At 38.2% G+C, this 22,866-nt stretch overlaps 1 protein-coding gene across 4 annotated transcripts in view; it reads left to right on the top strand.

The window, feature by feature from the left end:
- fat1b (FAT atypical cadherin 1b) overlaps positions 1-22,866 on the top strand; it is a 36,522-nt gene that overhangs the window by 1,503 nt on the left and 12,153 nt on the right. For 3 of the 4 annotated variants that reach the window (XR_013205850.1, XM_077236067.1, XM_077236066.1), the window contains exons 2-18: positions 12-3,299; positions 5,238-5,552; positions 6,438-6,499; positions 6,909-7,223; positions 7,487-7,697; positions 8,769-8,834; positions 9,070-9,209; positions 10,393-10,668; positions 10,827-11,037; positions 11,999-16,057; positions 17,006-17,202; positions 17,339-17,492; positions 18,235-18,468; positions 20,733-21,122; positions 21,224-21,438; positions 22,432-22,569; positions 22,695-22,838. Coding sequence is in view for 3 of the 4 variants with exons in the window: in XM_077236067.1 (XP_077092182.1) it covers positions 38-3,299; positions 5,238-5,552; positions 6,438-6,499; positions 6,909-7,223; positions 7,487-7,697; positions 8,769-8,834; positions 9,070-9,209; positions 10,393-10,668; positions 10,827-11,037; positions 11,999-16,057; positions 17,006-17,202; positions 17,339-17,492; positions 18,235-18,468; positions 20,733-21,122; positions 21,224-21,438; positions 22,432-22,569; positions 22,695-22,838 (10,389 nt within the window). In the remaining variant the exon portion in view is untranslated. The remainder of the gene's footprint in view (positions 1-11; positions 3,300-5,237; positions 5,553-6,437; positions 6,500-6,908; positions 7,224-7,486; positions 7,698-8,768; positions 8,835-9,069; positions 9,210-10,392; positions 10,669-10,826; positions 11,038-11,998; positions 16,058-17,005; positions 17,203-17,338; positions 17,493-18,234; positions 18,469-20,732; positions 21,123-21,223; positions 21,439-22,431; positions 22,570-22,694; positions 22,839-22,866) is intronic. The other variant, XM_077236068.1, reaches the window with a different exon arrangement.

The raw sequence follows: 22,866 nt of genomic DNA, 5'->3' as shown, positions 1-22,866 counted from the left end.
TCTTTTTTCAGTTGGCTATGTAATCACCTGTGTCACAATGGGTAAATCCTGGATTAACCATCTTGTAATGTTGTGTATGTGGAGTTGCTTAGGTGCCCAGCAACTGGAAGATGCATTGGCTTTTCAGTTTACTCATCCAATTTACAATGTAATGATATTTGAAAATTCAGCAGCAAAAACCTTTGTTGAATGCCCCATAAAAATGGGCATTTTCATGGCAAATCAGTCTTGGGACATTTTGTACTTAATAGAATCCGGAGACCATGATAATTTATTCAAAGCTGAGAAGTATGTTTTGGGTAATTTCTGTTTCCTGCGAATAAGGACCAAAGGAGGGAATTCTGCCACTCTCAATAGGGAAGTAAAAGACCACTATCTACTGTCTGTAAATGCTATTGAAAGACATACTGGTGCTGAGACACAAACACAAGTTAAAGTACAAGTTCTGGACACAAATGATCTCAGACCTCTTTTCTCACCGACTACATACAGTTTTTCTGTACCTGAAAACTTAGCCATCAGAACAAGCATAGGCAGAGTTTCTGCCACAGATGCTGACACAGGCACCAACGGAGAGTACTATTTCAGCTTCAAAGAGTGGACTGACATGTTCGCCGTTCATCCTACTAGTGGGGTTATAACTCTGGCAGGCAAGCTGGATTACTCTGAGGTGGCTCTTTATGAGATTGATGTGTTGGCCGTGGACAGAGGTCTTAAGCTCTATGGGAGTAGCAGCAGCAGTAGCACAGCAAAGCTAAAGGTGCACATACTGCAGGCCAATGAACATGTACCTGTCGTCACAGCTGTCCCCTTAACTCCATTGAACACAACCAGGGATCCCACTTATGCATATGTGACTGTGGCTGACGGTGATGAAGGGCAGAACGGCGAGATTGCCTCTTTGAGCATCGTAGCTGGAGATCCACTCCAGCAGTTCAAGATATTCAGAACAAGCCCAGGGAGCAAAGAATACATGATCAAGGCCATCAAGGAAGTGGAATGGGAGGGTTATAGTTTTGGGTACAATCTTACATTGCAGGCCAAAGATAAGGGAAATCCTCCAAAGTTTTCCTCAGCCATAGTTGTGAGGGTGAGATCGCCAAGTGAATACACAGAGAATCCTGCATTTGAGAAGAGCATCTATAGAGCTAGTATCAGTGAGTTCACGCCACCTCACTCTCCTGTTGTTATGGTCAAAACTGTACAGAAACATTCTAAGATTAAATACTTGTTACAATTCAAAATGCCACAACATGAGAATCCATTTGTTATTAATCCAAACACAGGCCTTATTATCACCACGGCACCTATAAAAGCAGAAAGTGTCAGTCAATATGAATTTGATGTTGTTACCAGTGACAGGCGAGCAGTGACCAAGGTGGTGGTCAGTGTAAGTGACGTGAACAACAACACCCCGACCTTTCAAAAATCGAATTTTGAAGCCAGTATCGCCGAACATGTGCCCATTGGGACCAGCGTCTTAAGAGTCAGCGCTACTGACAAAGACGACGGAGAAAATGGCTATGTCACCTACAGTATTGTCAATGTGAACAAACAGCCTTTTGAAGTGGATTATTTCTCCGGTGTCATAAGCACCGCAGAGGATCTAGATTATGAGATAATGCCAAGAAAATTCTCCCTAAGGATTCGAGCCTCAGACTGGGGCTCCCCTTTCCGCCGTGAGGCCGAGGCTGTGGTTTCAATCACTCTCACCAACCTGAATGATAATAAGCCGCAATTTGAGAATATCGATTGTGATGTAACTGTGCCAAGAACTCTAGGGGTTGGTGAGCAAATAATAGTGGTGTCTGCCATTGATGCCGATGATCTCGGCGTAGTGCTGTACAGAATTGACGCTGGTAATAACTTGAATCTTTTTGAATTGGATTCCAGCTCTGGGGTGCTGATACTTAAAAAGTCGCTGAGGGATGGCGATGCGGCGAAACACTTTTTCCACCAACTGCAAATAACTGCTAGCGATGGAGAAATATCAAGTACTCCTATGTTCTTAAATCTAACAGTAGTTAATGCTTTCAAACATGTCCACTCCAAATGTGCAGAGACTGGTGTTCTGAGAACTTTAGCAGGGCTACTGCTATTTGGCTCTAAACTACACAGCCAGAAAGAAGCAGAGGATGAATTCGCAGACATCCATTCTGTTAACCGCCACGCTCCACAGTTTATAGAGTCCACTCCAGCTGTAATAGAAGTTAAAGAGGACCTTCCTGTAGGGACAAGCGTAGCACTCCTCAGAGCTGTCGATTCAGACTCTGGCTTCAATGGGAAATTGCTTTTTGTGATCTCAGGGGGAGATTTTGATAGCTGCTTCACGATAGAATCTGACACAGGGTGGCTTAAAGTTTTCCAGCAACTTGATAGAGAAACAACAGACAGCTACACTCTCAACATCACTGTTTATGACCTTGGCTTACCGCAGAAATCCTCATCTCATATTTTAGATGTTAACATTTTGGATGCCAATGACAACAGTCCAGAGTTCCTTCAGCGTGAGTATTCAGTGGATATAAGTGAGGACACTGCTATGGCAACAGACATCATTCAGCTTGAAGCGAAAGATAAAGATTTAGCGGTCAATGGAGTGGTTAGGTACTCGTTTCTTACTGAAACTGACAAATTTGTCATACATGAGGAAACAGGGATTGTAACTGTTAATGGGCTGTTAGACAGAGAGGCCAATCCGTTGTTTGTTTTGAGGGTGGCTGCTTTTGATGCAGCAATTGATGAGCCTAAAATGGTATCAACAGTGTTGTTACACATTAATTTGAAGGATGTGAATGATAATGCCCCTACATTTATACCCCGACAATACCATATCAGAGTGAGAGAAGACATTCCAGTGGGCACCTTAGTGCTATGGCTTGAGACTCACGATCCTGACCTTGGCCTGTCTGGACAGGTGAGATACAGTCTAACAGATGGGGAAGATGGAAACTTTCAGGTGGATAAAATGACTGGAGCTGTGTACGTCTCTCAGACTCTTGATTTCGAAACAAGGCAAGTATATAATCTGACAGCAAAGGCCAAAGACAGAGGCAAGCCGAACCCTTTATCCTCATCGTGCTTCATTCAAGTGGAGATCGTGGATGTTAATGAGAATATGTACCGCCCCAATTTCCCGTTCTTTGTGGACTGGGGCGGTGTGAGTGAAGACGTCCCAGTTGGCACCTCTGTTATGAAAGTTACAGCTCATGATGAGGACAACGGCAGGGATGGAGAAGTTCGCTACTCCTTACGAGGCGGTTCAGGCCTTGGAGTGTTCACCATTGATGAACAGAGCGGTAAGCTAATTTGTATTCTTTATTGCTTTTTTAAAGGAAAAAAAACCTTGAAATGAATCTATTGGGTTTATTAATTTAATACAAACAAGTCATCTTTAAGTATTAAGGAATCCACACACTAAATCTAAAGACAAACAAACACTATGTTGAATGAGCATATCATGGGGGCTTGTAAATAAATTTTCATGGTCATCTTTTTGTTCTTCTGTATTGAATGATGAGAGATTGCTCCAAAAAGTATTTTAACACTTAAACACATATATTTATTTGCATTGTGAATGTCATTGAAGTTTTCTAGCAAAACATTTCATTAGATATATTGTTAAAATTTATGGTTACAGTTTCTGTGATGAACTACATCTGTGGTTACTCTGCAAGGACACTTGTGTGAACTTGAGGGGAACTGAATTTATACACCCTTAAAAAAATAAAGGTTCTTTATTGGCATCAATGATTCCATGAGGAACTTTTAACATACATGCAACCTTTCCATTGCACAAAAGGTTCTTTATAGTGGAAAATAGTTATTTAAATAATAGCAATCAGTTGCCTCCATTTTTTTATGTTAAAAAATGTAAAGTTTAAGTAAGCAGAACTGGCAGATTTTCTTTTGCACTTAAATATTTTAATTGTTCTTAACTTGAAATGTTTGAGTACACTAATTCATACATTTAACTTTAAACTTTTATGTAATCTCAATGTGAACTCTTTTATTAGTATAAATTTAGCTAGCTTCAACAAGTTAGGTTGCTAACATACTAAGCTGTTGACATTTGTTATACTGTAGCACTTGCTGTATATAAAGATTTTATTTGCTCTCAAATTAAGCTGCATGCACCACTTGTCACCATGATGGTAACTAAAGCCAAGATTAACAGAAATTCTTCTAAATTAGCCTACAAAAACATTAATAACTACTAAATCACCCACTTAACACTAATCTTGGACACAAAAAAAAACATTATATTAGACTTATTATATTAGATTATTAGCATTTACTCTCCCTTTCAAGTGCCATTGGCAAAGCATGCTGGGAAATATACATCCCAGCCGTTTCAGTTAAACTTAAGTTTGTCTAAATTAAAATAAATAATTTTATAAAACTCAAAAATATGAAACAGTTCAGTTTAAGTAAAATATATCAGTTCTGTGAACTTGAAAGAAAAAGAAAGTGCTAAATACTCATAAAAGTTAATTTGACTGAATTAATTAGTTTAATTGTGTTTGTCCTGCTCAAACCAATTCATTATTTTGATTGGGTTTACCGTGTTCTTCATGCCTATAAAATAAAGTGTCCAATACTCTTCGGGTCCACTCTATGAATTTTTAACAAACAACAAAGATTGAATGTTGTTATTTGTACTATAGTAAAGATGTGAGAGAGACCAAATGACAAAGAGAGAGAATAAGAGGGAGAAACTAAGAGCAATGACCTGAGCACTTTCACCCTGAGGAAAGAGCTTATCAAGTTTTACCGAGTTGTAGAAGCCACACCACTACCTTTAGAAAAAAAGCCCACAGCTTGAAAACAGACACTGCCAGACAGACAAACAAAAAGAGCTGCCTCATCTCCCCTTACCCTCTTATTCACTCAATATTTTTTGTACAATGTCTGCCCTGTACACATTTAATCTTTTCTGCAAATGTCTGTGTTATGAATTCTCAGTTCCCTGATAGATAATATATTCATTCTTTGCTTCTAGTGTATGTCTAAATTTTTCATTTAAAAAGAATATTATTAGCAATGTGTAAGACGTTCCTACTTTGTATGGTTATGTATGGTGGCTCCATCCTTATCTAGACTTTAGAGTTTGCAATGCAAAACTCCCAGTGCCATGTGACAAGATTTTATAGCAGCACCGTTGGTGCTGTCTCAGTCTAAATGTTTAAAGTGCTTCATGTAGTGCAACATGTTTCTTCTTCTTTTCTTTGTCGCAGGCATTATAAAGACACAAGAGACCCTTGATCGTGAGACTACTAATCATTACTGGCTTACAGTCTATGCTACAGACCAAGGAATTGTGCCACTTTCCTCATTTGTGGAGGTTTACATCGAGGTTCAAGATGTCAATGATAATTCTCCACAGCCAACAGAGACTGTGTACTATCCTTCTGTATCTGAGAACTCTCCCAAAGATGTCTCTGTCATCCAGATCCAAGCATTTGACCTGGACTCTGAATCAAGTGATAATCTCTCATATAAAATAACCAGTGGAAATCCACAGGGATTTTTTTCCATCAACTCGCAGACAGGTAAATCGATGCCTCTGAACCTCTGAACGCCTAATTCCCAGCATGTGGATTTCTGTTTCTAAACATATAAATAAGGAATTTAAAATTACACATTTTACATATTTTTAACATTTATTTCAGTGATAGCATTATTATTTTGATGATGATGAAAATAGGACTGTGTTATTAAAGCCATGCCCTTCATGTTTCATATGCAACCTTGAACATTTAGTTAACACAATTTTATTAACACAATTTAAAACATTTTACCCTGTACTCGAATATATACACCAATAGACATAAATAAACTGCAAAATTTGAGTGATGTCCATACCTGTGAGGGAGAAAAATTTATGAGGATTAACATGTTCACAAATGTACATGTAAATAACACATTTGCTGAACATGAAATACGTTTTGACATGAAATATTTCCTGAAGTTTTTAAACATCATTGATATTCACACCAGCTGGTTAATTACATTCACTGAGCAGCACAAGTAATGAATGCAGCTAATTAATTTGACGCGCCAATTGATTTCTCCTCCACCAAATTACTTGCCACACTCAGTCAGCTCAGCTTAAGGTCTCAACAGTGCAAGAAAAAAAGTTTTTCAAAGGATTTCGCTGCCAAAGTCAATTGAACAAACTGAACTTAGTTGGTACATTGAGAACTCAATGTTTTTCTGGGGAAGAATTGTGACAGTTCAGTTAGCGTTTCCAGGAACAGAGAACATAATACACTCTAAATTATGACTCGTTTTTTTCTCTTTTGTAAAAAAATACATGAAGGAATGCAACATAAAGAAAACACTCTCTACTAAATGGAGGGTAGTTTTATCTGTCAAGCCTGAATGTTTCTGTTTTTTTTGGTACTGAATTTTACCATTTTCCGTTTCTTATACAGGATTGGTGACAACCACATCACGGAAACTGGACAGAGAAAAGCAAGCAGAGCATCTTCTTGAAGTAAGATGCTGAACCCTGTAACTGATGATATTGCATTGTATTTACTTCCACGGAATTCAAAGAAGAATTTTTCATGCTGTTTTTATTCATACAACAATAGAACATAGTGACCATATAAGGCCAGCTCCAAAAAGGAAATACAAGTAATCCATGCACTATGGTTGGTCTGCTTCATGACTGAAATGCTCTTTTGAACATTCTAACTTTGTATTTCAATTCAAAAATGACACCATACGGGTTTAAAACAACATGATGGTGTGAAAATAATAAATTTTTAGGTGAACTGTTCATGTTGAAGGGATATTGAAGTTTACCTTTAATTGAATACATGTTATGCCTCTCTCATGTTTGTTTTGGCAGTAGTTTCTCAATCGCTCAGGCCTGAGATCTGTTTTTTATTCTTAAACAGATCACTGTTTCGGATGATGGCAGTCCAACCAAGTCTACAACGGTTCGTGTGATAGTCAACATATTGGATGAAAATGACAACTGTCCCCAGTTTCTGGAAAAGACCTTTAAAATCAAGCTGGTGGAACGACCAGAGGCAGTCGAATGGGAGCCAATTTATCGAGTGATTGCTTATGACAGAGATGAGAGTCCCTCCTCTGATATCTCGTACACAATCGAGGAGGGTGAAGAGCACAGGAAATTCTTCATTGAGCACACAACTGGGTTTGTGTTCTCCAAAGAGTCTTTTTCAGCGGGGGAGTATCATATTCTCACAGTACGTTTATTTCAATTCCTAGACCCCAAATGGTGACACAAAATATTTTTGATCCAAGTGGATTTTGAATGCAGCTTCTAAATGATAGAGAACTTTGATAATTAAATTAAGTAAATATTGTGGCAGAAATCACCCATTGACATACAGTTAACAAAATAATACAGTATGCCCCATACAGTTATCATCCTTAAAAAATAGGCTCTTGATATGTCTATGTAAAAAAAAAAAAAACAGGAGAAAACACAAACATTGCTGCCTTGCAGATTAAAGCATCAGACAATGGAAAGCCTTCAAAGTCGTCCATCTGTCGGTTGCACATTGAGTGGATTCCAAAGCCTAAGCTGGCTAAACAACCGCTGGCGTTTGAGGAGATTCCACTCTCATTCTCTGTGATGGAAAATGATCCAGTGGCCCATATGGTGGGAGTCATCAGCGCTCAGCCACTTGACTCTCCTGTATGGTTTACGATCAAAGGTAAAGATCTATAGCTCTACAATCAGCCTTAAAATAATATTTCCACCCACCTATTCCAAACCCATGTGATTCCAAACCCATATGATTCGCTTTCTTCAGTGAATCACAACAGAAGTTATATATACAAGTATGTTGGATTTCATGCAATTACTATGTATAGGAGTTTCCAAGCTTCAAAGAGGACACAAATGCATTGTTAATGTTTCCATGAAAGCGTCATCCGATAGATTTCAAGCCTACTGAAGTCATACGGTAGCTTTAAGTGAAGAACCGCCTAAAGTTTAAGTTGTTATTCACTGATAATCTTACTCTCCAGTGGTCTGTTAAACGCTATAAAAAGTCACTGAGTTAAACTCCAGAACTGATGACAAATTATTTATTTATGGACATTGCTACTTCTATCATGTTTTTGAGTGATAGTTCACATAAAAATACAATTTCTGTCATCTACTCATCCTAATGTGTTTTAAATCTTTATGACTTTCTTTTGTCTTTGTAACACAAAATAACATATTTTGAAGAATGTCTCTGTTTTTGTCCATATATGATAGTCAATGGGTTCCAGTGTTGTTTGTTTTTCAACGTTCTTACAAATATCTCACACAGAGGGTGAGTAAATGATGACAGAATTCATTTTTGAGTTTTGTTTCATTTAAACTTCAGTCTAATCCTCGCAAAAAGTCCTTGAATGGCTTTAGAAGACATCACATAAGTCACGCATAACTCTCATAATACTTTTATGGTGCTTTTTGAATTTTGAAAGCCTCAGCTCCCATTCATTGTAATTGCATGGGGAAAAAACATCATTAGGCCTACATATCTCCATTTATGTTTGGAAGAAAGAACATCATAAGGGTTAGAAGAACTAGATGAGTGACAGAATTGTATTTGCTATTTAATCTCTAGTCATTCTTGATGCTTCAGCTCTTTAAAGTTCAATGTTCAGATAATCTTCAATAACCCAACCTTGATTTTGCCCTAATCCGCTTTCAACTGTTTTTTCCCCCTCTGCCACCACCTTGTCTGCTCATCTGCTTTTCTTTTCTTGTTTCTCTACTCTTGCTTCACAAGGAATCACACATGTTAAAGAGGTTTTTCACATTCTACAGATGGCTTGTGACCTGAACTGTACAGCAGGTACTGCTGATAAATTGAAATATTTCCTATCTTCTCACAGTTCTTGCATTATTTCCTGTCACATCTACCAGAAAGAGTTCTGAATTCATATTCTGTGGAAGCGATCTTGCACAATATTTACTTTCTTTGAATGTTTGCTACTTTAATAGCTAATGCAAATCCTACATTATGCAAAAATTCCACCTGTTTGTGAACAGCATTAATATGTGGCTGCTGTCTGTTTTGGTACTAAAAGGTGGAAACACTGGCAACCACTTTGATGTGGAGAAGGCGAGTGGCACAATCATCATCGCTGGAGCTCTAGATGCGGAATGGCAGTCAAATTACAACCTTACTGTTGAAGCAACAGATGGAACAAGATCCATCAGCACTCAGGTGTTTTGTCTTTAATGGCACTTACCAAGAAATTGCCCATGCATTTGTAAAATAGGATCAGTTGAATAGTGGATGGAGAGATAAGAAAAATTATGCACATCTTTGCTTTGACAGATTGTGTACGCTTGGATCTGTATTCTGACAGGATAATTATTTTGTTGCTTAGTATTACCTATACATTTCGCCACTGCTCAAATTGCAAAGAGTTTAAAATTAAAAAGATTACATGTCACACAACGAATGCCAGGTTTAAATTTGTCACAAAGCAAACATATCATTTAGCTTTTTTCTAAATGCTTGATATTTTAATCTTTTTGATCACGTGTCTAAGTATAACTTTCACTCATTTCTCTTGCTACACCTGACATTTCTTATAGAAAGATCAGGTTTAAGCTTAATAGAAAATATTACATTTCATGTAAAAAAAAAAAAAAAAAGATAACCCAAGTAGCTGGAATGTGCCCTGGCACCTGCATACTGTGATACTATTGGGCGCACTTAGCTGAAGTCAGGCTCACTGCTGTCTTTCTAATGTATAAGTTGCCACTGTCCTTTTGTCATGGTGTGAACATACCTCTCCTTGGGCGATACCTGCATGTATCAGCCAAGCCAGCCAGCCTTATCAGGTCACAGTGCGAGACTCATCCATCAGTGTGAGCAGACCCAGAGGCAAAGAATGATGTGAGAGGGAGTAATGTTTTAAAAGAGAGCTCGGTTTCAACCCTCAGTCCATCTCTCCTGTTGCAGAGAGCATTGCCCTCCAGGAGATTGCACTCTGTACAGTTTGTCATCCTATAATGGGCTTCATTCTTGTGGGCAGTTTCAGGGTCTGTGTGAATTAAATATTTTAATAAATGTGTGTCTAAGATCAAATAATACGTACTGAGTGTCCTTATGTTATTGTTGCTTGAGTAAACACACATCTTCCAAAAGTAATATGTAAATCTAAATATGATTAAGTGTGGATTTTGGACATATATGAATGATTTTGACTGAAATAACTTTTTTAGAGTACTTCATTAAAGCAGCTGGATTTTTCCCTTTGTTATATTATGGTTAATATAAATAATCATATACTTAAAATAATGTAAGTAATATAATAATAATAATATATTTATATTACAAATGTTTAACACATTCATATACACAATATTTACTGTGTGCATTGTGGTTTTTTAAACAGGTCATAATTCAAGTTCTTGACACAAATGAACATCGCCCCCAGTTTGGCCAAAACCAATATGAGATAAGTATTCCAGAGGAAACCCAGCCTGGTAGGAAGATATTGGAAATAGATGCAAAAGATAAAGATGAGAAGAACAAATTATCCTACACACTGTTGAGCAGCACAGACTTATTTAGCCTGAAGAAGTTTAGACTTGATCCTGGGACAGGCTTTCTGTACACTGCTGAAAAACTGGACCATGAAACCATGCACAGACATATCCTCACAGTAATGGTAAGGCCATGTATAAACTTCTTTTGTCCACTACACTTGGTATTAGGAAAAACTGCATAAAAACCACACTGCATTTAACAGCTGATTGTTGTCTATATATATATATATATATATATATATATATATATATATATATATATATATATATATTATTCCAGGTTAGGGATCAAGGTGTGCCTGTGAAGAGTAATGTTGTGAGAGTGATCATCAACGTGGAGGACAGTAATGACAATGTTCCATGGTTCACCAGCTCTCAGTACGCCGCCCGTGTCTTTGAAACAGCTGCGATTGGTTCATCGGTATTGCAGGCCACTGCTCTGGATAAAGACAAAGGCCTAAATGCTGAGATCCTCTACAACATAGATTCAGGTACAGCTTATCTCTACTAAAACTGTCAAATCATTGGAAAAGTTTTATTGTTAATGGAAAACGACCCACATTTTATTAACTATTATTGATTTCTGTAGATCCTATATATATTATATACCAGTGGCGAGCGGTAACTTCTTTAACTGGGTATGCTGGGTGACACATCACAGAAAAAAAAGTGCCCGGTGCAGATATGTTGAATGGGTTTATAATAAGCGAGACGTTCGCTTAGCTCTAGAGACAGTGTTAACTACTCAGTTGCTTAGTCTCATGACACATAGCAACACAGCTAAAAGTATTCCTAATATGTTGGACCTTTAATTGAAAGTCGCCTACATTTACCTGTTGAGACATGCCTTCACAAGCACCCGTAAGAGCTGTTATTGTGATGTTTGAGGGAGGCGTGACACACGAAAGGGGTGTTTGCAAAATAAGCTGCATTTTTGTTATTCCATTGGTGCTACTAGTGTCGCCGAAACAACATACTTAACCTTTTAACAGTACTGCGCATTGGCTTAAAGACTCAGATCTAAATCAGAGACGACAGAGAAACACCATGGCATTTTTACAGGCGAGCACTTCGTGGACAGCATTCCCTGTGCATGAAATCCCTATTTGCCAGCAAACCACTGAGAACGCAGGACAATGATGACCCTCTGTAACTGGTAGATTTGCAGAAAATTACCTTTGTTTGGAAAATAAATAAATGACTGACAGTTAAATACGTATTTTATCATGTAAGCTTTATGGTACAACTCAAACAAGGGAATTTAGAGTAATTTGTAGTGTTATTAATTAGCGAGTCCATAAATGGCTTGGGTATGGAGAGCATTCACAGATTATATGGACTGCACACACCTGATATAAACTAATATAAATAATACTTCAAATAATGCATTTATTATCAGATGTAATTACTCTATTTTTAAGCTCTCTATTCTCACTATTCTATTCTCTGTAGGAAATCATGGAAATTCCTTCAACATTGATCAGTCTTCAGGCATTGTAACAGTTGCAAGGGAACTTGATCGTGAATACAGAGACCAATATGAATTGTTAATAAAAGCATCTGATAAAGGAGTACCTCCTCTCAGTGTGGTTACAAGCGTCCAGGTCACAGTCACTATCTCGGATAATACCAAGCCGAAGTTCCCCTTCGATTCAATATTGGCTGAAGTCAGTGAATCTGTCCCTGTTGGAAGTTTTGTAACTTTAGTCTCTGCTTTCAGTCAATCAACCATATTTTATCAGATCAAAGAGGGAAATGTGAACAGTGTGTTTGACATCAATTCAAACTCTGGTGCTATCATCACAAGGAAAAAACTGGACTTTGAAACCCTTTCGTCATATAAACTGATTGTGCAAGGTTCGGACATGGCTGAAATGTCGAGCAGTGTCACAGTAAACATTCATCTAAAGGATGAAAATGACAATAATCCTGTTTTCACTCAACCTGAATTTACTGGCTTCATCAGTGAGTCGGCTATTGTCAGAAGTCTGGTTCTGACCTCTCAGAACATTCCACTTGTTGTTCGTGCAACAGATGCTGATCAGCAGTCAAACGGCAGGCTTGTCTATGAGATTATGGAGCTATTCACTCATAACTATTTTTCTATCGTCTCTGGGACTGGAGCTATTCAAACTCTCGGTAACCTGGATTATGAGCAGAGAAAGGTGTTTAACTTCAGAGTTCAGGTCCATGACACTGGGAGGCCACGTTTGTTTGGTCAAAACACTGCCAACGTGACTATACATGTCATTAACATCAATGATTGTGCTCCAAAATTCACTCAGGATTCATATGAGACAACACTCCTCCTTCCAACCTACAAAGGGGTTAAAGTGATAACAGTAAAGGCTACCGACGAGGACTCACTGCCAGACACCAAACTACGCTTTGAACTTGTAGATGGAAACATAGGGAACAAATTCCTGCTTGATCCAACCTCAGGTGATATTTTTGTGCAAAATGCTACACAGTTGCGGAGCAGGTACAGACTGACAATCCAGGTTTTTGATGGAAGTTTTACTGGCACTGCAACTGTGAAAGTCAATGTTAAAGATAATAAAGGTCACAATCTGAAGTTCACTCAGGAAATTGTCACCGCCTATGTGCAAGAAAGCTCAACGGAGAAGAAGACCCTGGCAGTCCTCTCTGTAGTTGGAAATAGAGTCAACGAGCCTTTGTTTTATTCTATTCTCAACCCTAACAGTAAATTTGAAATAGGACGCACATCTGGAGTGCTTTTCTCCACAGGCATCCCATTTGACCGCGAAGAGCAAGATTTGTTTGAAATCTTTGTGGAGGTTACAAAAGAGTCAAGGTCGAATGGAACCGCCCATGTGCTTGTGCGAGTGCACATTGAGGATGTGAATGATAATGCCCCTGTCTTTATAGATCAGCCCAATAGAGCCGTTGTTCAGATTGACAAAATCGTGGGTTCAGTTTTCGGGAAGGTGACCACTGTGGACAAAGATATTGGCAGAAATGCTGAGGTTTCATACTATTTGAACAAGCATGATAAATATTTTCAAGTAAGCCCGTCAGGAGAAATATCTCTTAGGAGACCTCTAGAGCTTGAAAATGTTGGCAAGTTCGTCATTAACATAACTGCGCAAGACAGAGGCGACCCACCGCTGTTCTCAAACGCAGAGGTCATTATTTCAGTGGTAAACAAAGCCACACCAGCGTTCGAAAGACCTTTTTACAAGATTGTAATCCCTGAGAATGTGCAAGTTCGTACTTCTATACTCCAAGTCGTGGCCAATCAATCTGCAGGACATTGTACAGTCTACACCATCAGTGAAGGAAACCCATTCAATCAGTTCAACATTAATTTCATTTCTGGACTCATTGAAGTCATTCAGCCATTGGATTATGAGGCTCACCCCGCATATCGGTTGAGTGTCCAGGCGACAGACTGTCTAACCGGGGCCAACTCTGATGTTTTTGTAGATATCATATTGGAAGATGTCAATGACAACATACCCAAATTCGAAGCGGCAGTGTATAATATTAGCATCTCTGAATCTGTTGTAATTGGAGCCTCTGTGTTACAAGTTGTAGCAATGGACTCTGACACAGGAAGCAATGCAGTATTGTTTTATCAGTTGTATGAAAAGGATGGAGCCACATCAGATCACTTCAGAATAGATGTTGAGAGTGGAGTCATTTGGACTGCAGGACTATTGGACCATGAAACGCAATTGCAGCATGAACTGATTGTGAAAGCTGTTGATGGTGGACCATTTCAGCTGTCTGCTCAGGTCCAAGTGATTATATATGTAACTGATTTTAATGACAACCCACCTATTTTTGCACAGCAGCTTTATAATGCCACCATAAGTGAGATTTCTTCTCCAGGGAAGCTTGTGACTTGTGTTAAAGCATATGATGCTGACAGCCGTGGATCCAGACAGCTGGAGTATGCTATTTTGTCTGGAAATGACAACAATACATTTGCAATTGATGCGTCAAGTGGAGAAATTGTGATTGCCAACATCAGCCGACAGTCTCTTGAGCATTTCTACAGCTTAATTTTGTCAGTAACTGATGGTGTTTTCAGAAGTACTGCTGAGGCAAACATCTATGTGATGGCTGAGAATAGACAAAGCCCATCATTTACCCAGGATGAGTATCTTATTGAGCTCCCTGAGAACTCTCCAGTTGGTACGTTGGTTGGACAAGTTGAAGCCATTGACGATGACCCAGGGATATATGGTCAATTGACATTCTTCATTGTAAATGATATCGCCAGGGATAAATTTACCATTGAGGATGATGGCTGGATTCACACAGTAGAGGGTTTTGACAGAGAAAACCCAGAAGAGAAAGTGATTAGCATCAGTTTAATGGCTAAAGATGGCGGTGGGCGATTAGGCTTTTGTACTGTTATTGTAATTCTCTCTGACGTAAATGACAATTTACCCAAATTCAGGCTCTCAGAATATAAAGTTACTGTGCCAGGAGATGCTCCCAGTGGTACAACTGTGATCAAAACATTTGCAGTAGATGAAGATGAGGGAAGTAATGCTGATATCATTTATACTGCTGACTCTGATTTAGGGCACTTCGAAATTCATCCACTTAGTGGTACGATTGTCACAAAGGAAAGTCTAATTGAACTGGAAACTGGCCTGTATTCCTTCTTTGTGAAGGCTAAAGATTCTGGAAACCCACCAATGCAATCTATTATTCCAGTTTCAATTAGAATAGTTCCCCCTGAAACATCAATCCCAAAGTTTGCAGAGCCGTCATTGTGGTTGGAGCTTTCAGAAGACCTGGCTGTCGGAACTGAGTTGGATATCTTCCAAGCCCAGAATGAGCGGTCTGTGATCTACAGCCTTGTTGGTGGGAACACCCCAGAGAGTAACAAAGATGATGTCTTTGCTATTGACAGTAGTACTGGAAAGCTTGCACTCACAAAAAGACTAGACTATGAAACTATCAAATGGTATCAGCTTACAGTGCAGGTCCGAGACGTTGAAGATGGCATGGAAATGGTCTCAACTATAGATGTGGGTATCCATCTCAAAGATGTCAATGATAACAGCCCACAATTTGAGTCCTTCCCCTATCAGTCATATATTGTTGAAAACCTACCACAAGGGACTTCTGTAGTGAAGGTCAAGGCCACTGATCTTGATTCTTGGCTGAATGGTCAGGTCACTTATACTCTGGATGAAATCCAGGAGCACCCTGATGTTCTGGAGATGTTTGCTGTGGACAGTGAGACGGGCTGGATAACCACCCTCACAGAGATAGACAGAGAAAAGGCAGACCGATATCGAATCGCAGTGGTGGCCACAGACAGAGCCCAAGGGCTACGAATGACAGGCACTACTGTTGTAGAAGTGACAGTTGTGGACTCAAATGACAACCCTCCATTATTTGCTGAAGCAGTTTTTAAAGGTACTGTGAGAGAAGATGAATCTACACCAGGCACAGTTATCACCATTCTCAACTGTGCTGATTCTGACAGTGAGGAGGACAACAGGAGGTTCATCTGTTTTATCACAGGTAAACTGTCCATGCTACCAAGTAAAACTAGTGAGATTAAAATCACCATGAATGTCAATATTTACTTACTCTCATGCTCTGTAAACTTTTTTTTGTTCCTGTAAAAAGAATATCCAGACTGCTCTGGATTTTACTCTAAATTATATTTCAGATAATAAGTGATAAGTCCTCTCAAACAATGCTTGCTTAAATGTTAAGATATATATTTAATTTAATATCCATACTGTGTGAGTTACATATTATGCATCATATTATAAAGGCAAATGTCTATTATTGTAACATAGCGTAACATTTTCAGTTCTGTTTAATTTGTTCAGATTTATTTGTAGTGTTTTTCACAATACATTTCATTCCAAAGTAATGTTAAAAAATGCATTACACGTATTTAATAAACATTTTATGTTAACACTTAAACTTTTGCAATTCAAAAAATACATGGTGTAAAATATTTTCTTTTATGTTTTCCTTCTTGGCCCCCTAAAATTCCCTTGCAGCCCCTGAAACCAGTTTGAAAACCCTTAGTCTGAAGCCATACGATAGCTTTATGTGAGAAATGGACCAAATTTTCATCTTTAGCTGAACTATCCCTTTAAAGAAACTGGTATTGGCATTTCAACATGACAATTTTGTGAGGTGTTTATTAACATTTGAAAAGAAATTACAGAACTAATGCCACCAGCTCAATTGCTGAATGTTATGAATAATCTATGATATGTATATGAGATTTCTGTAATATACCGATGCTGATTAGAGATAATCAGAGCATCTTGTTATTGTCCTCAGTTTCATTACATCGCCTGATTAGTATCTTGTATGCAGCTAGAAATACAATGAAAATCCCCAAGATGTTTAGAATGATGCTAAATGCATGATGATTTGACTGCTAATCTCCTTATTAAATATTTCTGATTAGACCAAAGTTCATTTTTCCTTGTTTAATGTATTCAGGTGGAGACCCGCAGGGTCTGTTTGATGTGAAGCACACAGATGGTGTTTGGATGGTCACTGTCAGCAAAACCCTGGACAGGGAGGAGAGAGATTTCTATCTTTTAAACATCGCAGCCACTGATGGAACCTTTGTGACTGAGGCTACTGTAGAGATCACTGTCCTTGATGCAAATGACAACAGTCCTGTTTGTGAAAAGGCATGATGTGTATATTCATTAGCCCCTGAGCTCTTTATTCTGGACTGTGCAGAGAACTTTTAATGAATATGCAATTTTTTTTAGATAACACCCATTTCTTCAGTCACTTTAAATTGAAATCCACTTTTGTTCTCAGGATGTGTATGCGCAAACTGTTCCTGAAGATGCTCTTGTTGGAAGACAAATTCTTAAAGTCTCAGCCACTGATGCAGATATCCAGTCAAATGCGGAAATCACGTACCAGTTGAGTGGCAGTGGAGCTGAATCATTCACAGTTGACACCAAAACAGGTAAAATTAAATTTTATATAAAGCAAGGGGTTAAGTATCTCAAGGACATAATGGCAGTAGGTCATTAATCAATCTGCACTAAGGCTTAATTTATTTGATCAAAATATGCATTTCATTTTATTAATATAACATTTTATTTTAATAGGCTTTAAAGTGTAAATTATTCCTGTGATGGCAAAGCTGAATTTTCAGCTTTGTCATTGCAGTCTTCATAGTCACATGATCCTTCAGAAATCATTCTAATATGCGGATTTCTCATTTTTATTCATTGTGGAAACAGTGCTAAAATATTTTTTTTCAGGATGTCTTGATAAATAAGAAAGAACAGCATTTGAAGACTTCAGATGCAAAAATCTCTAAGTCCGTCTGACATTTTTCTGTCATTTTTCTTTTAAATGAGCATGTTTTTAATTTTACTCTTATCAGTGACATTTTTTAAAATAATCATTTCAATAACTGACTAATAAACTTTTCATTGCCATTAAAGTGAAATTACTAAACCTTAACATAGTAGCCTGATAAAAATGCTCATTTAAAAGAAAAATGTCAGATGAACTTAGAGGTTTTTACATCTGAAGTCTTCATTTATTTGATGTATCTTTTGTAACATTATGAATGTCTTTATTGTCCTTGCTGTATTCTTTATCCTTGCTGAATAAAAATAAGGTTTTTTAATTTCTTAAAAAAAAAGTAACGACCCCAAACTTTTGAACGGTAGTTTACATTTTTGTATTTTTCGTAGGTGTAGTGAAAACGCTGGTAACCCTGGACAGAGAGATGACAGATGTGTACATCCTAACTGTGCGTGCAGTGGATGGAGGCAATCGCTTCTGCCAAGCTTCTGTGGTCATCACTGTTGATGACGTTAATGACAATGCCCCCAAATTCACGTCGGACCCACATCATGTGAGCATTTTTCAGAATACACAACCCGGGACGTACGTGGCACGACTAGAAGCCTTCGATGCAGATATTGGTATGAACAACTTTTCAACATAAGCAACCGTTTCTATTATTTGGTTCCCTTGTTTTTGCAAATTCCCTCATACAAAAATGAGAGAAAGATTTGTTAGATTGTAGTTAGATGTACAGTCGTTGGTTCCAGCAGTGTAACCTGATTGGAGCAGTAGTTGCATCAGTATTTATTAGTCTGTGCCATCTTTCACTCTGTGTGGCATTTCATCACTCTCGTCTTCACTCAGCATGTAGCGCTCCCTGACGTTGGAACAAATTAATATAATCTTCACTCCTCTTGCACAATTGTCTCAGCTCCCTGCGAAGGTAACGATTACATTCTCGTAATAGTTTCTTTTTTGACAATCTGAAGCACATTGCCTGTTGCTTGTTTAACATTTCAATCATCACTCCATCCTCTGCCGCATCATTACTCTTCGAAGCTTCTGGCAAATTGGAGGCCCGTCTGTCTTGCAAACATTATTATTGCCACTAACTAAAGTAAACAACTGCCAGTTAGGATGTCTGTAATTAGCGTTTCTTTCATGAATTAACATCATCAAGATGTGTTTGTGAGTATTTGCTGTTTGGAGAGGAGATTGTCAAGTGATTAATTTCAATTCATTCAGCTGTCATCATGGGATTTTAATAGGCATTAATTAGTCAGAAGCAATTAGGCTGGACGACCGGGCGACACCAACAACAAGGTCTGCTCTCATTGCACTAATGAGCATATGAACAAGTATGTTTTGTATATAAACTGCAAATTAACCGAACAAGAAGCAATTAGATCATATTTCTGCCTCCCTGCCTCACTATGTCATGAAGGCATTAGATTAGAGGGACAGACTCATTTTTGCATCACTTGGGATTCATTGCAAGCCCAGCCGCTCTCCTCAGAATGTTGTCATTTCAACCCACTAATGACTTAATGATATAATGACATTCTTCTGCCCACTTCTACTCAATTTAGGTCCGAATTTAAAATTTTTACTCTTCTCAGCATTGTGTCTTTATTAGACTTCGTATTTGTCATTTAAGTATGGGTTAATTTTAATTACAAAGACCCCAAATCACATGCCTATGTCACAATATGAGGTTAAGTTAGACCTGCTCAAAGCCAAGGTTTTTAAACTTTGGGGGTGCCTGAAATTACATGTACTCCAGAGGTCCTTGGAGATACTATAAAACGTACAAATTTAATTTTAAAGACACTTTTACCTTTCAAATACTTTTTTTCAACAAATTTTCAACTAATGATTTTGTCAACTCTTTCTTTCTCATGGAGTAAAGACTATTATAGCATTTAATAACATTTTTAGTTTTTTACAGAAAAAGACTGTAAAAAGGCTACAGTATAAACCTATTTATTGGTTAATTGCAAGTTACCTTAACATGCAGAGTAAAAAATTGTAAATGGTTTAACATTACGTTATAAGTAACTTTACTGTAAAACGTATTAATAAAATGCAAAGTAAAATGTATGGGTTTTGGGAATACAAACATATGGACAAACTATGTACATTTCCAGAAGTTCGTGTATGACACATCACATGATTATATTTTATTTTAATAGTATTGTTTCTTATTTTTGTTACCAGTAATGTACATTAGGATGTTTCGTGTTACATTTTCTCTTATTTAGTTATGTTTATTTAATTATTTTAGTGTCATGTGTTACCCTGATGCTGTTTTGTGTTTATGACCCTCTGCTCACACTGTACACCCTGTATTATGGACAGTCTACTAATGATGAACTCCTATTCATGTGACATTTTTTCACCAGAGCTGCCAGTTTTTTACTGTAAATTTAACAAGATATCTTTTTACAGTGAGTGATTTGAGAGGGTGGACTTAAACCTTGCTTCCTGCGAGCCGACATCTCTTATACAGCCCACTGTGCCACAGCTCTGGAATATTAAAATATTAGAAAAGTACTCTACTATACAAGAGTATGTTACTATATTGTGTTTTGTTCAGAGTTAACAGCATATTGTTCACTGATAAAGAATTAAACTCATACCATTCCTGCTAAAATAAATAAATAATCTGGCTTCAAATGAATGGAGGGAAAGGGGACCTCTGTGAACACTTAATGGACTCAATGGATTACATTTTTAGATTCACTGAAATTTAATAAAACTACTCTCAGACAGCTTTCTTCCACCAACAACAACTTGTTCCCAGTCCCTTGCTGCCGCAAATCTAATACAGGCTGTTAGAAATCTAATGGAGACCTCCAAAACTGACATTTCCTAATACTCTTTGCCTTTTCTTTATCTCTAGGGATGAATGGAAAAATACGTTACTCGTTTGAGGACTCTGCCGGAGGTCTGTTTTCAATTGAGGAGAGCTCAGGAATTATCAGTTTAGAAAGGTCCCTGGACAGACAGACGAAGGCCGTGCATGTGCTGAGGGTACGTGCAACAGACCAGGGCTCTCCCCATAGACTCTCCTCTCTCAGTTCTGTAGTGGTGACCGTGCTAGACGCTAATGACCATCCACCAGCGTTTGAGCGCAAGGACTACGTTTCCACAGTTCCTGAAGATGTTACGGTAGGGACTAAGCTTCTGAATGTCTTTGCTACAAGCAGGGACAGAGAAATTACTTCCCAGACAACGTACTCTATCACCAGCGGCAACGAGCAAGGAGCTTTCCGAATTGATTCAAGGACAGGTGACACACACATATACACACAGTTTCCCATCTGACAGTGTGCCTCAAAGAGTACTCCACTGTGGATTTGGGGATCACTTAGTGAATGTTTGTGTTTGCAGGTGACATCTTTGTGATGGAGCAGCTGGACTATGAGGTGTCTCCACAGCACTACCTGACAGTGAAGGCCACCGCCAGAGGGGAACTTTCGCTCGGGGACACAGCTACTGTTACCATTCACCTCCTTGACATCAATGACAACAGCCCTGTGTTCAGCCAGAAGATCTACTCGGCTGTAGTCAGCGAGGACACCAGACTCGGGAGCACAGTGCTGACAGTAGGCGTTTAACATATGTTTGCATTAAGATACACACGAATACCACTTTTAATGGGTCCACAGTGTAGATAGTTAGGTTTTATATTTTATGTTTTAGTTTCACTTTCACATCACAATATGATCTGTTTTACTAGTCACATAGCCTATCACCTGTCATCAGTGTTGGGAAGTTTACTTTGGAAATGTAATGGGTAACAGATTACAAGTTACCCTATTTAAAATTTAATAAGTAGTGTAACTATTTTAATTACTTTATTTACTGATTACATTTCCTTACTTTTTGATTACTTTTCTAATTTCCAGCACTGGTACGCATTTTTATCACTTGCCATAGTGGCAACTCTTAGACAGATTAGACAGTGGCAATGTGGATTGATGTAATTGGCAGATGTGGTAAGCTGCAAATTCAAACAAGAGAACCAATCAAAAGCATCCAAATAGCATCGCTTTACTAAACAAACTTTAAATGGAAGGAGGCATTGTGCACATCAAAAACAGGCTAAGCAACAAATTAATATTTTTCAACATATCCTAAATTTTTACAGAAAATATTCAGATGTAATCCCCTTTGTAATCGTTAACATTTTCATAAGTAACTGTAATTTAATTACACATGAGTAACTATGACTGATTACAGTTACATTTATTTTGTAATTAAATTATGTATCTCAGTTTCATGGATCTAGTTACTCCCCAGCACTGCCTATAAATCACCCCAAACACCCTAGCAACCATCTAGAAGTGCCCTGGCAACCACGTATGTAATAACATGCTAAAAAAATCACTCAGAACACCAAACGCATAACGTCATAAAAAACTCTGGACACCCTGGAATTGTGCCGGCAAGTTTTGTGTGAGGAGTATGCAGATCAATCTAATTAAAATGATGAAACAGTATTTTGATTGTGTTGCTAAACCAGTATAGAAAGATGTGGCATATAGTTTACGTGAGATAAACAGATTTTCATCAAGTCTAATGATCCTTTTCCTTAGGTACTAGCGAATGATATTGATGGGCATTTAAACAACCAAATCCACTATTCCATTGAGGACAACAACCAAACGTGTCCATTCATCATGGATGCAGTCAGTGGTGAACTTCAACTTGTCCATCAGTTGGACAGGGAAAAGGTAATGCTTTGGAAATGTGGGCTTTGAAATGATCTTCACAGGTCTTGATAACAGTGTTTCTAATTCCTTTGCGAAAACTAAGGATGACTCCATCTTTTCCGCCTTTTTCTTCTCCTTCAAATTAGGTAGCGAGTTACATGCTGACCGTGCTGGCCTCCGACAGTGGCAATCCCCCCAAATCCGACAGCGCTGTAATCAACATAGCTGTGTCTGATGTGAATGATAATCCACCTGTCTTCTCTCAGGCTAACTACAGTCTCATCATCCAGGCAAGACCACACTCTCCTATAGAGCAGT

The sequence above is a fragment of the Siphateles boraxobius genome, unplaced genomic scaffold (assembly GCF_051911475.1).
Source record: "Siphateles boraxobius isolate OS27281-9 unplaced genomic scaffold, OSU_SipBor_1 2, whole genome shotgun sequence".
In the NCBI taxonomy this organism is placed as follows: domain Eukaryota; kingdom Metazoa; phylum Chordata; class Actinopteri; order Cypriniformes; family Leuciscidae; genus Siphateles; species Siphateles boraxobius.
This window is presented reverse-complemented; position numbering and strand designations above follow the sequence as displayed.